A 15,587-nucleotide genomic window follows, 5' to 3' on the forward strand; every position below is an offset into this window, starting at 1 on the left:
CATCTGCCCCTTCCACGAGTGGGCGCTGAGGGAGGATCCAGTCGGGTCTGCCCGTTCCCCGCCGCCCGCGGATGCTGAGCACACCCGGGCCACCGCCAGCCTCGGGCACGCACCCCGGACCTTTTATAAAACAAAACTGGGAAGACTTTCAAGGTCACATGGTCAGCGCACAGCAGAAGCAGAAACAGCAGCGGCCTCAAGGTCCGGGGCAGTTCCTAGAAACTGTTCCCTCCCCCGAACCTGGCGGCAGGTGTGCTCGAGGAGCCGCCGCCCCGGGCAGGTCGTGCGTCCACTCCCCGCCGCAAGCTCGGGTGGGGCAGCCGCGGGGACACGCGGGGGCCGCCCCCGACCCCAGCCCAAGGCTGTGGGGCTGGAGGGGCGGGCAGGCCGGTCTCAGCCCGGAGCCCCGCGTGAACTTCGGGGAGGAACTCGGTTGGCGCCGGGGCCCCGCACGCTCCCTCCCCGCGGCTCCGAGCGCTTTCCCACGGCCACGCCCCCCCGCGCCCAGAACTTCCCGGCGACCCCGCGCCCCCTGCGCGCCCCCCGGAGGTGGCCGCGGTACGGGAGGCGGGCAGCACGGGGCTCGGCCCGGCCCAAGCGCCTTCGCCCCGCACCCCGCGGAGGGGGCCGTGTCCGAACCGGGCGGGGCGGGGCGGGGCGGGGGCGTCCCCGGGGCGCGGGCGCGGCGGCAGGTGGGCGCGCTCTCGCGGGCGGGGGTCCGGCCGGGCCGCGCGCCTCCCCCGGAACTCGGCCGTGCCATTCCCATGATGCCCAGCCACGGGCACGGCTTCCGGAGTGCGGCCGCCGCCGCCACCGTCCGGTAGGTCGCGGGGAGGGGGCGGCTTGGGGGGGTCGCCCCGCCCCCCGCCCCGCCCCTCCCCTCCCGCGCTTCCCACGGCGCGGCCCGGGCGCGGGGCGGCGGCAGCGGCGGCGCGCGGGGAGGCGGGGAGGCGGGGAGGCGGGGGGCCCGGCCGGACGCCCCTGCGCCCCCTCCCCGCGCCCCGGCCGAGGGCGGAGCGCGCTGGCCCTGCAGCCTCCGGCCCGCCCCCGGCCCGCCGCCTCCCCCGGGACGTGGGACGCGGGCGCAGGCGGGGTCCGCGCGGCGGGCGGCGGGGGACGGGCGGAGGTGAGCGGGTGCAGGGCCGGGGCCGAGGGGGGCTCGGGGGCTGGGAAGCTGGGGGGTCGGGGACAGGAGGGCCAGCCAGGCCGGGACCGGCGCGCCGTGCAGGCCGCGGCGGGCGGGCGGCGGGGGCTCCCCGGGGCAGGCGGACGGGGATCGGCGCCGGGGCTGCTCCGTTCCCCGGGTGGGGATCCTGTCTCTGGCCTCCGTGCGACTCTCGGTCCGCGCGCCCCGCGCTCCTGGAGCCCCAGGTGAGGCGCAGGTGAGGGCCCGCGGTGGGGAGCTTGGGCCCGGCCCGCGGCGGCCGCTGCCCTCCGAGAATGGCCGCGGCCCGGCCGGCCTGGAGACTGCGGTTCACGCCCTGCGCCAGGCGGAGCTTCCGGGAGGGTGGCCGCTCTCCCGGGCCCCAAGCTCGCGAGTCCTCGGATCCCAGAAACATAACTCCGGGGGTGCAGACCTGCTTGGAGGCCCGGCCTCTTCCCTGGGAGGCGTTCGCTCCCGCCGGGCCGAGGACCAGGTCGCCGATCCGAGCGGCTAGGGTGAGCGCGCCCTCGGGGAGGGGAGCTCCCGTGGGGGACCCTGCCCAGCCCGCAGGCCGTGAGTAGCCCAAGCTTGGGAGTCGGGGGAGGTCGGGCCGGGGCAGCCGGGAGGGGCTCACCTTGCCTTCAGTTCCCAATCACAGGAAATGGCGGTGCAGCTTTGCTGGGGGACGCTTGTAGTGAGGTTGTAAAATTGCAGCTTCTGGAAGGCTGGGAGCTGAATTCTAGCCCACGCCCACTTCTGGGTGGCTGGAGCGGGTCCTCCTGCTGCCCCGCCCGCTCCTGCACCGGGGCTCCTCTCCCTGGCCTGCAGACCCTGGCCTCCCTACCCTGGGGGAAAACCCCACCTGGGAGGTAAGACCGCTGGCTGAGCTGCTTTTCGGCCAACCGAGAAATGTAGAGTATTTGGGGGCGTTTCTCACAGGTGGGCAGACTGTTAGGATGGCGAGGGCCCAGTGTGGGTGCTTTGGTTCTCTCCAGAAGGTTGATGTCTGGACCGAGAAGGTACCCGAGTGTTCTCCACCGCTTCCTAAAATCTGACACCGTGTGGCCTTGGGGTGCAGGTGCTGGGTGTCCCCACAGCCACCCTCAAGACCGTATCCTGAGGCAGCAATTTGACAAAGCCTGCACCTCTGGCTTGGGCCCACACCTATCTCTAAGGACTGATTAGGGGGCTTTTCTTGTTGTTGTTTTTTTTTTTAGAGCCAGAGTCTCGCTCTATCGCCCAGGCTGGAGTGCAATGGCTGATCTCGGCTCACTGTAATCTCCACCTCCCTGGTTCAAGCGATTCTCGTGCCTCAGCCCCTGGAGTAGCTGGAACTACAGACGTGGGCTCCCACGCCCAGCTAATTTATGTGTTTTTAGTAGAGATGGGGTTTCGCCATGTTGGCCAGGCTGGTCTCGAACTCCTGGCCTCAAGTGATCCACCTGCCTCCACCTCCCAGAGTGCTGGGATTACAGGTGTGAGCCACCATCCCCGACCCAGGGGGCTTTTCAAGAATGATTCATCTCGCATAATGTTTTAAAGCCACAAGCTGTCCTGGGGAGACGACCCCCCTCGATTTTTTTTTTTTTTTTCTTTTTGAGATGGAGTCTCATTCTGTCTCTTAGGCTGGAGTGCAGTGGCGCGATCTCGGCTCACTGTAACCTCTGCCTCCTGGGTTCAAGCAATTCTCCTGTCTCAGCCTCCCCAGTAGCTGGGATTACAGGCACACGCCACCACGCCCAGCTAATTTTTGTATTTTTAGCAGAGGAGGGGTTTCACCGTATTGGCCAGGCTGGTCTCAAACTCCTGACCTCAGGTGATCCACCTGCCTCAGCCTCCCAAAGTGCTGGGATTACAGGCGTCAGCCACTGCACCTGGCCAGATTTTTTAATACCATTCTTGAACTAGGTGATTTGACAACTTAGAAAACTGTTCACTGGGTGTCCAGGCCTTCTCTGCAATCAGTCAGAAGCTGTAAACGTGGCTAGTGGAGAACAGACTATTTCCCCAGGAAAACTCCCCTCCCCCACCTTGTCATCTAGTGTAAAGACACTGACTTGGGCCGGTTTTCTTAAGGTAGTATTTAAGGTAGTATTCTTAGAGTAGTATTGCTGTTTAAGGAGTTAATAGTCTTAATTTAGACTCTCCTCAGCCCAAGGCTAATGCAAATGTTTTGTCATTTATGTCATTTTGCAGAGGCAATTTGAATAACACCTACAGTAAGGCAGGAGTGGTCTGCTAGCCAGTGAAAGAGCCTCTCTCGCATTGTTGGTCCCCCAGTGCTCTGTGTCAGTGGGGAATCTCTCCAGAAGCTGACTTTATGGGGGATGTCATGGGCTGCAGTGGGTGGCCAGAATTTGAGAACTAGCAGATAACGTCACATACGTGTCCCATCCCCATCACTTCAGCCAGCATCAGAACTGCTGTCCAGGATAGCTATACATTACTTCTGGTTAAATGTATTTGTCTTAATACCTTAAGTTAAATATATTTGTACTTGTGGTTAAATGTCTTAGAGTAAGTTCCTTCAAAAGTTAATTTTGAGCCCTTAAGTTAATGATATTTCTTTCCAAAAAAAAAAAAATTTATGAACTGTAGCTTCAGCCTGTAATTAGACGCCTCTGATTCTCTTTGATTCTGGTAGTCAAAAGTCTATTGAAAAAGCAGAGAGAGAATGCCTCGGTGTGTAAGTGGAGTGATGAGGACCTGATCTCTGGGCCGTGTGGGAACACAGGCTGCCGTTTCATCACAGTCAACCTGGACTCACAGAATTTCAAGTAATTTCAAGTAATTCTTGTATTCTAGTTTCCCTTGTAGGACACAAATTGGTGCTAGCAAATGACTTACTTCTGAATCTGTCTCACGCCCTGGTTAATTGCTGGTTACCCCTTTTGGGCTCACCTGTGTGGAGGTGGCCAGGCTCACCTTTTGTTTCTTTTTCTTTCTTTTTTTTTTTTTTGAGATGGAGTCTCATTCTGTCGCCCAGACTAGAGTGCAGTGGCGCGATCTCAGCTCACTGCAAACTCTACCTCCTGGGTTCGAGCAATTCTCCTGCCTCAGCCTCCCAAGTAGCTGGGATTACAGGCATGCGCCACCATGCCCGGCTAATTTTTGTATTTTTTTAGTAGAGATGGAGTTTCACTATATTGGTCAGGCTGATCTTGAGCTCCTGACCTCAGGTGATCCACCCGCCTCGGCCTTCCAAAGTGCTGGATTATAGGTGTGAGCCACCACACCTGGCCACAGCCTCACGTTTTTGTGAAAAGATGGTGGCATGTAAATACCAATTATGTGCTTGTCAGGAAGGAAGCGCCTGGTTAACCGGAGAAAGCTCCTGGTAAAGAAGAATCCATAACAGAGGCAAAACATACTGTCCAGTTTTCGCCCACTGCTGAGGTCCTGAGGGCAGCCACAGCCTCTGAGCCAAGGGGAGTTCAGTGTCCATAAGCCTTGAGGGCTCGCTTGCATAGGAACCGCTTTGCACTGCAATTTTGGGGTAGGCAGGTGGGTATCAGAGCGATGTGTTAAGAATGAATCGCTGCGCAGTATCCCTGGTGTTGTTCTAAGTGACTGCCATCCACCTGAGCTTCCTCCCTGCAGTGGCAATCCCCAGGCCATTCGTGAGCAGGTCTTCAAAGTATCCCAAGCTCAGTCCAGCACTTGTGCTGAGGCAGCCACCTTTGGTCTGAAATCTGGAAGCGCAGGATGAGAAGGGGGACATCACTGTGTTCAGGGTGACTTTTGTGCTAGTTAGCTAAGAGTAACAATGCAGTCCCATGAGACCACCTGGCAAATTTACATTTGACATTTAACATAGAGAGGGTTTAGTAAAAGCAGCCCTTCAAGATGTTTGGGGAAATAATTTTTGAGTGGCTCACATCATACAACTTTCTGTTCCAGGAGCTTGTTGGTTGGGTCAAGAATGAACCTACGCATGACGGCGTGCTGATCCTGGGTTTATAGTCGTCCTTTTTAACCCGCAAAGAAGCATTTGCAGACGTTGTCTCATGGGTACCGCTTGCCAACTTTGGAGGTAAATAAAACCTCTCCCCTCTTACAGAGAAGGTGGAAGCCCGGAGTGAGAAGGGAAGAGCGGGGAGGTGATGACCGTGCGTGCCCCGGGCGGCACCGTGGAGGGTGGTTGGAAACATTTTCTTACTGAATCTTCCCAGCAGCCCCGGGCTGGAGCAGGTAAATTGTTCCTTTCCCAGCTGAGGAATCCGAGGCCCCAGGAGCATGAGTAAGTCGCACAAGGACACCCAGCTAGCTGGACGTTGGGCTCCACTCAACTCTCTCCACTCTGTGAGCCCAACATGCTGTTCCTCTGGGGCCTCGCTTGGTGTTGGCAGCTATCGCTGTTCGTAGCTGCATCATGCCCATGTGCTTTCTTTCCGCCCAGGATGTGAAGCCGGTAGAGAAATAAAGCATCGCCCCTCTGCGCGCCCCTCCCCGTCTGCTAGAATGTTTCTCATGAACGCTTCTCCAGTGGTTGCTCTCCAGTCCAAATGGGAGGCCTTTGGCCCGCCAGGGAGCTGTAGGTTCCCCAGGTGCTTCTCGGAGGCTGACGAGGGCGTGGAGAGCGCGTCGGTGAGCGCCCGGGTGCAGATGCTCATCAGCACTCTGCAGCGCGACGGGGCTGCTCGGGGCACCAGCGATGAGCGCGCTGCACAGAGGGGCCACAGGGCAGAGGGATGCCACGACACCAGGCCGGCTGCCAAGCCCACCGTGCACAAGGAGCCACCTGCGTTGGCTGCCTGTGGTCTCGTTGCTGACTTTGACCCCATGGGGGAGGAGGAAACTGCAGACTTTGGCCCGTTGGTGCTAGATTCAGACAGTGATGATTCCGTGGACAGGGACATTGAGGAGGCCATCCAGGAGTACCTAAAGGCAAAGAGTGGAGCCGCACAGCCCGGGGCCGGCGGGGCCCAGCCAGGTGCAGCCCAGCCTTCCAGGGCCGCAGGCGGAGGCAGTAGATGTAAGCCGGAACCGGCTCACGAGAGTGCCCCGACTGCCTTGTGTCCCCCAAAACTTGTACCTGGATCAGGTGGTGGCCCCGGCAGCCAGGTGGGATCCAGCGAGGACCAGGGCTCCGCCTCCCCGGTCAGTGTGAGCAGCGATGACTCCTTCGAGCAGAGCATCAGGGCGGAAATAGAACAGTTTCTGAATGAGAAGAGACAGCATGAGACCCAAAAATGTGATGGGTCAGTGGAGAAGAAACCAGACACAAATGAAAATTCTGCCAAGTCACTCTTGAAATCCCACCAAGAGCCGCCTGCAAAGGTGGTGCGTCGGCAGGGCCTGATGGGCGTCCAGAAGGAGTTCGCCTTCCGCAAACCTCCCCGGTTAGCGAAGATGAACGTGCAGCCCAGAAGCCTCAGGTCCAAGGTCACGACCACGCAGGAGAACGAGGGCAGCACGAAGCCGGCAACCCCCTGCCGCCCTTCAGAAGCAGCACAGAATAAAGGTGGGATCAAAAGGAGCGCCAGCACTGCAAGGAGGGGAAAGCGAGTCACGAGTGCGGCACAGGCGCCTGAGGCGTCCGACTCCAGCAGCGACGACGGCATTGAGGAGGCCATCCAGCTGTACCAGCTGCAGAAAACACGCAAGGAGGCCGACGGGGACCCGCCCCAGAGGGTCCAACTCCGAGAGGAGAGAGCGCCTGACCCTCCCGCACACAGCACAAGCAGTGCCACAAAAAGTGCCTTGCCCGAGACCCACAGGAAAACACCCAGCAAGAAGAAGCCAGTGGCCACCAAGACCACGGACCCTGGTCCAGGGGGCCCGGACACTGACCATTCCCCCAAGCTCCTGAAGGAAACCAAAGCTCCACCTCCAGCGAGCCCTGCTTCCAGGAGTGAGTTTGTGGAACGGTCCTCATGCCGCGCAGACACATCTGCAGAGCTGATGTGTGCAGAAGCAATCCTGGACATCTCCAAGACGATCCTGCCGGCCCCTGTGGAGGGCAGTGACGGGTCCCTGTCCGCAAGCCCACTCTTCTACTCCCCGAACGTGCCTTCCCGCTCTGACGGCGACAGTAGCTCCGTGGACAGCGATGACAGCATCGAGCAGGAAATCCGGACATTTTTGGCCCTCAAGGCGCAGTCAGGGAGTTTGCTGGCCAGAGGTGAGAGCTGCCCGCAGGCTGCCCAGGGTCCACTTTTGCCGCCTGGCCTCAACAGCCAGACCGGCGGCCACAAGACCCCTCTCTCTAAAACACCAGACCCGCTGCTGGGCTGCAAAAGGAAGCGTAGACGTGGTGGCCATGTGAGGCCATCCACGCCCAAGAAAACGCGGGAGGTGGTGAAAGACGGTAACCAGGATGCCGACCACAGCCAGGGGAGAGCTGAGCCCGGCCATGAGGGGCGAGACCTGCCCATCCAGGGCAAAGCCAGTGAGGCCCTGGGAGGGGAGGGCACCGCCAGGGGGCCTGGCGACACTCGCATGTCACAGGGCCAGGGTAAGACAGACGAGGCAAGGCGCCTAGACGAGAAGGAGAGCTCCGAAGACAAAAGCAGCTCCCTGGACAGTGACGAGGACCTGGACACAGCCATCAAGGACTTGTTAAGGTCCAAGCGAAAGCTCAAGAAGAGGTACAGGGAGCCCAGGGCTGCGTGCAGGAAGAAGGTCAGGTTCAGCACAGCCCAGACACACTTCTTGGAGCAGCTGGGCGGGCTCCGGAGAGACTGGAAAGACAGGGGCCCGCCGGTGCTGAAGAGCTGCCTCTCCAAGTCCAAGAGAGACAGTGGCGAGGGTCCTGGGAAGAAACCCCCCAGTGTCTTTGGCAGCACGGCAGAGAGGACGAGGCAGGAGGGCGCCGGGAGCCAGGACGCGGCCCTGGCCTTCCGGGTGAGGAGACCCGCCTCTGCCTCCGCCTCCGCCTCTGCCTCCGAAGGGAATCCATTCCCCAGGGAGTCCCAGGGCCCAGCTCCCAGCCCCGGCTCCCTGTCTGATGACAGCAGTTCAGTGGACAGCGACGATAGCATCGAACTGGAGATTAGGAAGTTTTTGGCGGAAAAGGCCAAGGAGTCAGTGAGCAGTTCAGAAGCTCAGGCAGAGGGCCCCACCGCTCTCGGGACAGGGGGCCCAGCCAGGCCAGAGGTGCTGTGCAGGAAGGAGCCGCCCCCACCGCCTGGCGTGTGCACACGCAGCCAGAGGGCCAGGGGGGTCCCACATCTGGCCGAAGGGCTTCGAGGCACAGAGAGCGCAGGGGCACAGGGCACAGCTGGTCTGTTCAGCCAGGGCGGGAAGGGGCTCCCTGCTGCTCCTGCCCGAGGGGATCCTGCGCCACCCAGGAGCACCAGCGGCGGTGTCTCCGCCAAGGGGCTCTCAGTGAGCAGGAGAAATGTTTACGTTCACAAAGACCAGAGCCCACGAGGGGCCGAGCCTGCTGCCAAAAGCGCTTTTGGTCAGCTGCCCAGCTGTGCCACAGCGGGCACCGAGGCAGGAGGCGCCAGAGGAACCTTTCACATGGGCTGCGGGAGCCCGAGCTTCCTGACCCCCAGCCCGGGAGCTGAGAGGGACGCTGGAGCCCAGGCCGACCGCGCGCCGCCCTGGAGCGACTTCGCCCACCAGAGTCGGCTGCCCAGCCCGTGGGTGCTGCGCTCCGAAGGCAGAGATGCAGTGTGGAGGGGGGGCGTCGGGAGCGAGAGAGACAAGGGGTCCGAGGGCCCCGCCCGGGGCCTGCCCAGCCTGCCCCTTGGGGGCTTCTCGCCGCTGCTGTCCACCCAGCTCTTCCACTTTGGAAAGGGTGTCTCTTGGGGGGGCAGGCAGGCTGGCCTCTTCAGCCCCCATCTGGGGCTGCCTCTGCAGGGCCCCTCCTTCTCGGCCTTCAGGGAGGCCCAGGCCGGACCCAGCCCTGTCTTTGGAAGCCCACACTTGCTAGCAAAGAAGGACGGCGGCCCCTGGCCAACCAGGAAGGCACAGACAGGGCTGAGTTTGCATGACAGGAGGAGCTCGGGCTCGGAGGAAAGCATTTTAGACCTGAGGTATCGACGAAGGGCCATCAACAGGGATGACCAGGAGCAGGACGCCTTGGGCAGTGACGCCAGTGACTTCAGTGACACCTCCACAGAGGACAGTGGCGGCAGCTCAGTAGTGAAGGTCTAAGCCCTCGAGCTGTGGGTTCGCGTCCTGGGTTCCGTGCATTCGTGGAAAGCGGCGTAGCTGTGCGTGTAGCTGTGCGTGTGTGTGATGGTTCCATGGCTGCAAGGAGGGGAAACAGTCTATTATACATAGCCCTGTATATATGTACACCAACATGAAACTTTTATTTAACAGACGTGTCCTGGTAAATATGATTTTTGTAGCTTTTTGTAAATTATTTAAAGTGATGTAAAAAATATTTTTGGAAAATACTGTTGTTCAATTTTGTAGGGTGTTCCTAACTGCAGTTTTGTGTGTTCTGCATACAAGTCTTAGATTAGAAAACATTTGGTTCTTATCATCACAGCCAGCTTCACAGAGGCTCTGATGCTTTTTGGTTGATTGCTGGTGGGAATGGCCGGCAGTGGCTGCAGTTGTAGCCTAAGGAAGGCCGAGCTGCCCTCCGTGGGAATCGCTCAGATGCCCCAAGATGTCCGTTGGGAAGCTCCCAGGACAGCACTTTTTATACAGAGGACACCCCCTCGGCCCCACGTCCTTAGAGGCCAGAGCACATCTGAAAACTGCAATCACAGCCGTCCGCTGGAAAAACGTTTCGAAGCACAGTGGCCAGCGAGCGAGCACGTGGCTGCTCCCTGTTGCATGTCAAATCCACACAGATGTCAGCGGCAGCTGCTCTGCAGCCCAGCCCTGGGCCTGGGTGGGTTCATGTCCAATCTTGTTCGATCACTAGATGATTCTAACATCGAAATAAACCTCTTTTTATATGGAGTTACTGTTCTTTTTAAATCATGGTTCTTAAAGATAACACACATGCATTTAAAATGTCCTTTTCTCTGGCCGGGCGCGGTGACTCACACCTGTCATCCCAGAACTTTGGGAGGCTGAGGCGGGTGGATCACCTGAGGTCAGGAGTTCGAGACCAGCCTGGCCAACATGGCAAAACCTCATCTCTACTAAAACTACAAAAATTAGCCAGGCATGGTGGCGGATGCCTGTAATCCCAGCTACTCGGGAGGCTGAGGAAGGAGAATCGCTTGAACCCAAGAGGTGGAGGTGGCAGTGAGCTGAGATCGTGCCATTGCACTCCAGCCTGGGTGACAAGAGTGAAACTCCATCTCAAAAAACAAAACAAAACAAATTTCTTTTCTTGCACACACCAGTAAGCACTGCTTTGAACTTTGGTCCGCAGACACCCAGGGCGGAGATGATGTGCAAAACCCAGTCCTGGGGATAAGCGTTCTCCACACCTGCCCTCCAGAAACAGGAGCCCCATCAGAGGTGTGCCCGAACAACAACGTCAGCCCTTTGGGTGGCTTTCTGTGGGCGCCTCCCAGGGCAGAATGCTCAGGGCCCTCTCCTGCACTGTGGTGTGGTTAAAGGTGGCGGCCTCAGGTCCTTGGTGTTGGTGCCCTGTGATGCTGCCCTGGTATTCTGTGCCTTCTGCTCTGAGGCCACCCCAGTGTCCGTGGCTACTACAGAGACAGAAGCAGTGCTGGGCACTGATGGGCCGTGACATTTACATTGTACTTGTCCAGCAAACTTTCATGAGTCACTGGAGCTTCCCAGGTCAGCCTCGTGGCTTAGCTGCCATGCGGGGTTTCTTTGGATCTGAATCTTGTTGGTATTCGAACATGCGAGTGGCTTGTCTACACACTGTGCACCCCTGGGTTTTAGCAAGAATTCACTCTTGTATCCAGATGCAGGCATGTGCCGCCTGCCATCCACAGATGCAACGTCTCCTGGGTCAGAAGCCATGATGAGGGTCCCTGTGGTTGCCGTTCCTGTCCAGCCCCATCTTTTGTGTGTGATATCTTCGTTGTGGCATGTTGCTTCACTTAAGTGCTTCCAGGAGAAACAGTTCCATGTAATCCATGCTCTTTTATTTATATTGCTTTTTTTTATTTTTTATTTTTTGAGACGGTGTCTCACTCTGTCGCCCAGGCTAGAGTGCAGTGGCGCAATCTTGGCTCATGCAACCTTCACTTCCCAGGTTCAAGCGATTCTTGTGCCTCAGCCTCCCGAGTAGCTGGGACTACAGGCATGAGTCACCTCACCCAGCTAATTTTTGGATTTTTAGTAGAGAGGGGTTTCACCGTGTTGTTCAGGCTGGTCTCAAACTCCTGACCTCAGGTGATCCGCCTGCCTGGGACCTCCCAAAGTGCTGGGATTACAGGCTTGCGCCACCGTGCCCGGCCTTATTTATATTTCTAAATAGTGCCTGTGGGGATGTTGGCTGGAAACCAACCCCCTTGTCCTGGGCCTGCCAGGGGAGGAGCCACAGCCACAGTGCACGTAGCACTGAGCCTCTCCCACTTCTGCCCCCATGCCCACCCCAGGGTCGCTTGTCTCATCTCTTCCCCAAACCCCGGACCATTTACACCTTCCCTGATGTTCACATGTCCTCTGCCAACACTCCACATAGCAGTGCAGGTCAGAGCTGCTTCTGCCCCAGAAAGAAGACCTCCTGAAGTTAAGGGACATGACATCTGTAACACGGTCACCAGCTCTAGTTAGCGTGTTCTGCCCATACATGTGTGTAGGGCATCCCCTATCCACGTGCCGAGCAGTTGCCAATTGGCTTACAGTCACCGTGGGTTAATCACTCACTAAGAATGTTCCAGGAACCTGCATTTCTTTGTGGAACATTTTGATCCATTTTCAGTTTTTGTAAAGAGGTGCCGTGTCGTCGCGGGGGTCACCCCGGTGGGGTGGACTCAAAACTGCACAAGATGTCCCCAGTTCAGAGCTCCTTACCGAGGCCCTTGGGGTCAGGCTTTGCTGTGACAAACAGTGGCTTGCTTAAATACCAACCAAATGGCCCTCCTGATGAGGTTAAAACAGGCAATCCATGCCAGTCTTCCCTGGAGCACGGGGGGGCTTCCTCCCACCTTTGTTCTGCTGATCACAGTTGCCCTTGGAGCTCCTCTTGTCCTGCTTTCAGGAGTCACTGGTGCTTTAAGACTCAGCTGGAGATGAGTCGGTTGGTGCCTTCTTTCTCTTCACAAACTGGAATTCCCTGGAATTGCCCATGGGCCATGTGACCTGAAGGTAGTGCTTCTTCACCCCTGCACTGCCCTGTTTGTTTTAGAGAAGAGGCCAAGATCCAAGGTTCGTCCACACCTGCCAGCGGGTTTTCCTGTATGGGAGGGGGCTGCAGTTGGGGCAGCCAGGAGCTGTACAGGAGGGATGCCCGCCCCTGTGTTGGCCGTCTGTCTCCCAGCACCTCCGCAGATTCGGGTGTGACGACGCGGCTGCATCCCATGAATACAGGCCCGGCGCCGCTGTGGGAATAAGTAGATGTGTGCCCGCCCTGTAGGAGTCTCCGGTGGACGGTGTGTCAGTAAGTCAAGCTCTTTGCAAGTCTGTAATTATTAAGACCTAGAGGTGAGTCATGTCCCAAGAGCCCCTCCCCTCTCTTCCCTGGGAGTAGGGCCAGGGTCCATTTCATCCAATACAAGTAATCGGGAGAGGCCAGGTTTTAAGGTTTCTCGTCCTCTGGGATGAATCAGCCTGATACCGGGGAACGGGGATGGGAAAAGGAAAAAGCTCTGGCGGGTCATGTCTGATATTCTCCACCCACGTCCCCATATAGGGGGAGAAGCTTCCTTTAAGGAAGAGTCCCCCTTAATTTATCTGTCACTCAGAATCTGAAGGGTCATACAGCAGATTTTCCCAGCTCGAGATATATTTGCTTTGGAAAATCAAGCAGTACATGTAATTATTAGCACCTGTCTGCTCATATAAACATGTAAAACGCATTGCCCCCTGGATCCCCCCTCCCTCAAAACGAATGAAAGGACCTGTTTAAAGGGGCGTGGGGAACAGCACAAAGTCCACATTCCATATCCACAAATCACAACCAGGTTTATTCCCAGGCGTGGCTGTTGGGGAGGGTGGGGGACAGATCACATTATTTGCAAAATCTGGTATTTTGTGTACTAAATGTAAGAGATTTTTTTTTCAGTGTCAAGATATTTTACTACGTAATAGAAACCATTCTAATATTGACTGTAATGAAAAGATAAAGGTTACTGATGAAAAATACAGAAATATAAATGAAAATGTACGTTTAAGAAGTGGCTGGTTTTAAACCAACCCAGCAACAAAATTCAGTGATTAGTAAAGTGACATGAATTTTTTTTTTTTTTTTGGAGACGGGGTCTCACTCTGTCGCCCAAGCTGGAGTGCAGTGGTGTCTTGGCTCACTGCAGCCTCCACCTCCCGGGTTCAAGCAATTCTCCCGCTTCAACCTCCCGAGTAGCTGGGATTACAGGTGTGCACCACCATTCCTGGCTAATTTTTGTATTTTTAGTAGACACAGGGTTTCGCCGTGTCGGCCAGACTGGTCTCAAACTTCTGGCCTCAGGTGATCTGTCCACATCAGTCTCCAAAAGTGCTGGGATTACAGGCCTGAGCCATCGTGCCCAGCCTTAGCTTGTAATTTCTGAGTGGAATAAAAAGGCTAAACAAAGCAAAGACTGCTCTGTGGAGTGAAGAGAGAGGGTTTCAGAAATGGCTGTGTCTTTTTTTTTTTTTTTCAAATATCTCTGCAAACTGATGTTACACTGTGTTTCCGTCACCTTTCCTGTAATTCCGAGATTTTGAAAGAACACAGTACAGATGGGTGCCGTTTTCTTTTCATTTTGCAACCCTCCGTTCTGTACGCTTTAATCCCAAACAGAAAACACACCCATTTAGCGTTCCTTTAGATCAGTGGACTTGATTTTTCTCAGCATGTGAAGATTTCAGTTTGGAAATCTGTTCCAAAGAGGAAGGTCTCCAGATTTGTGATGCCTGGAGCTCTGTATGACTCACAAATGCGTAGTAGGTTAGGACTGAATCTGCGGCTCTAGTGCCGATGGCCTCCCGCCTCCAGGATGTCCCCAAGGCGGGCTCCAGCGAGGCCTGCTCGCAGCCTTCCATGTGGCTCTGTTTCCCATCTGAGAGGGAGGCCCCAGGTGTGAAGATCGGGCAAGGTGACAATGCCAAAGCCCTTAGAACACTGCGAGATGCCAAGAAACGGAGCGGCGGGCACACTCCCGGGCCTGGGCATGGGAGACAGGCAGGCTCACAATTCAGAGGTATTGGGGTTTTTCATCTTTCCAGATGCCTACTCCATTTAGAATAAATGAATGGAGTCTAACTTTCCATCAGCTCATTAGCAGCTGTACAGAAATAACATTTTATTAGACACGACCAACTAAATCACTCGGCACCCAACTGAGATGCCGGAATTGAGCCCGTGAAGCCCGTAGGAGGGAGGCACCTGTTGCTGTTGGTTGATACTCCCAGCCTGGGCCCCGACAGCGCCTCAGCTAGAATTGGGGGTGTTATCCGAGTGAAGTGGTTTCATCAGGTGTGACTTTGCCTGCAGGCGTGACTTTGCCTGGATGAAGCCATCTTGCTACAGCAGTGCAGGTGTTCAACAGTTCTAGGCTGGCGGGGAAACAAACGCAGTCATTTGGCCTGATGGCTTTATCTTACCCTGGTGCTTTTCAAAATCATCTGTGGAGGAAGCAATGCATTTTTTTTTTTTTTTTTTTTGAGACAGAATCTTGCTCTGTCACCTAAGCTGGAGTGCAGTGGCGTGATCTCGGCTCACTGCAATCTCCGCCTCCCAGGTTCAAGCATTTCTCCTGCCTCTGCCTCCCGAGTAGCTGGAATTACAGGCACACCCCACAACACCCCTGGCTAATTTTTGTATTTTTAGTAGAGACAGGGTTTCACCATGTTGGTCAGGATGGTCTGGAGCACCTGACCTCAAGTGATCTGCCCACCTCAGCCTCCCAAAGTGCTGGGATTACAGGTGTGAGCCACCCACCACGCCCGGCCAGGAATGCATTCTTTTCAGTGTGTTGAGAAACCTGATTGATAAGGCATTTTTTTTTATTTATTTCAATAGAAGCTAAACACAGAGGGGTTACTGGTATTTCTGGTATTTTTAAGGAATAACTGCAAAAACATTTTCAGTTTGATGCCTGGAGTCTCTGCTGGTTTTTTAGCTCAGAAGAAAGATATTACATAGATCCTGGCTTCAGGGCCAATTTTGTATACTTTTTAATTAAATATATTGATTTTCTCTGGAAAGCATTTCCATCCCAAATTGGACATTAAGACTGTTGCCAAAATGTTTACTTTTGTGTATTAATAATAAAACATTTATATGAAGAAATAACCCATCATGATGTTTAACTTCTTCCCTAATTCGTGAGTAGAATCCCTGCAGGTAAGAATCTATAAACAAGATATTATTGATGGTGTGTAAGAGGAGTTTCTTTTTTCTAGTTTCAGTACTTTCTAAATTTCCTATAATGAACACATCTTGCTCTCACAGAGGGAA

The 15,587-nt window shown here is 56.0% G+C and overlaps 1 protein-coding gene across 21 annotated transcripts; it reads left to right on the forward strand.

The window, feature by feature from the left end:
* The first annotated feature begins 670 nt into the window (after positions 1-670).
* PPP1R26 (protein phosphatase 1 regulatory subunit 26) lies at positions 671-10,015 on the forward strand. 21 transcript variants are annotated; one of them, XM_055350984.2, is made up of 5 exons: positions 671-820; positions 3,789-3,921; positions 5,045-5,177; positions 5,317-5,384; positions 5,544-10,015. In XM_055350984.2, exons 4-5 carry the CDS (start codon positions 5,381-5,383, stop codon positions 9,248-9,250), a joined length of 3,711 nt encoding a protein of 1,236 aa, XP_055206959.2. In that variant the 5' UTR covers positions 671-820; positions 3,789-3,921; positions 5,045-5,177; positions 5,317-5,380; the 3' UTR covers positions 9,251-10,015. The 21 variants fall into 21 exon arrangements, with proteins under 21 accessions (XP_055206959.2, XP_055206973.2, XP_063552934.1 ...); XM_055350998.2 differs by having other exon boundaries at positions 5,317-10,015; XM_055351000.2 differs by lacking the exon at positions 5,317-5,384 and having other exon boundaries at positions 672-820; positions 3,789-3,931.
* Positions 10,016-15,587: the final 5,572 nt, after the last annotated feature.

The sequence above is a fragment of the Gorilla gorilla genome, chromosome 13 (genome assembly GCF_029281585.2).
Source record: "Gorilla gorilla gorilla isolate KB3781 chromosome 13, NHGRI_mGorGor1-v2.1_pri, whole genome shotgun sequence".
In the NCBI taxonomy this organism is placed as follows: Eukaryota; Metazoa; Chordata; class Mammalia; order Primates; family Hominidae; genus Gorilla; species Gorilla gorilla.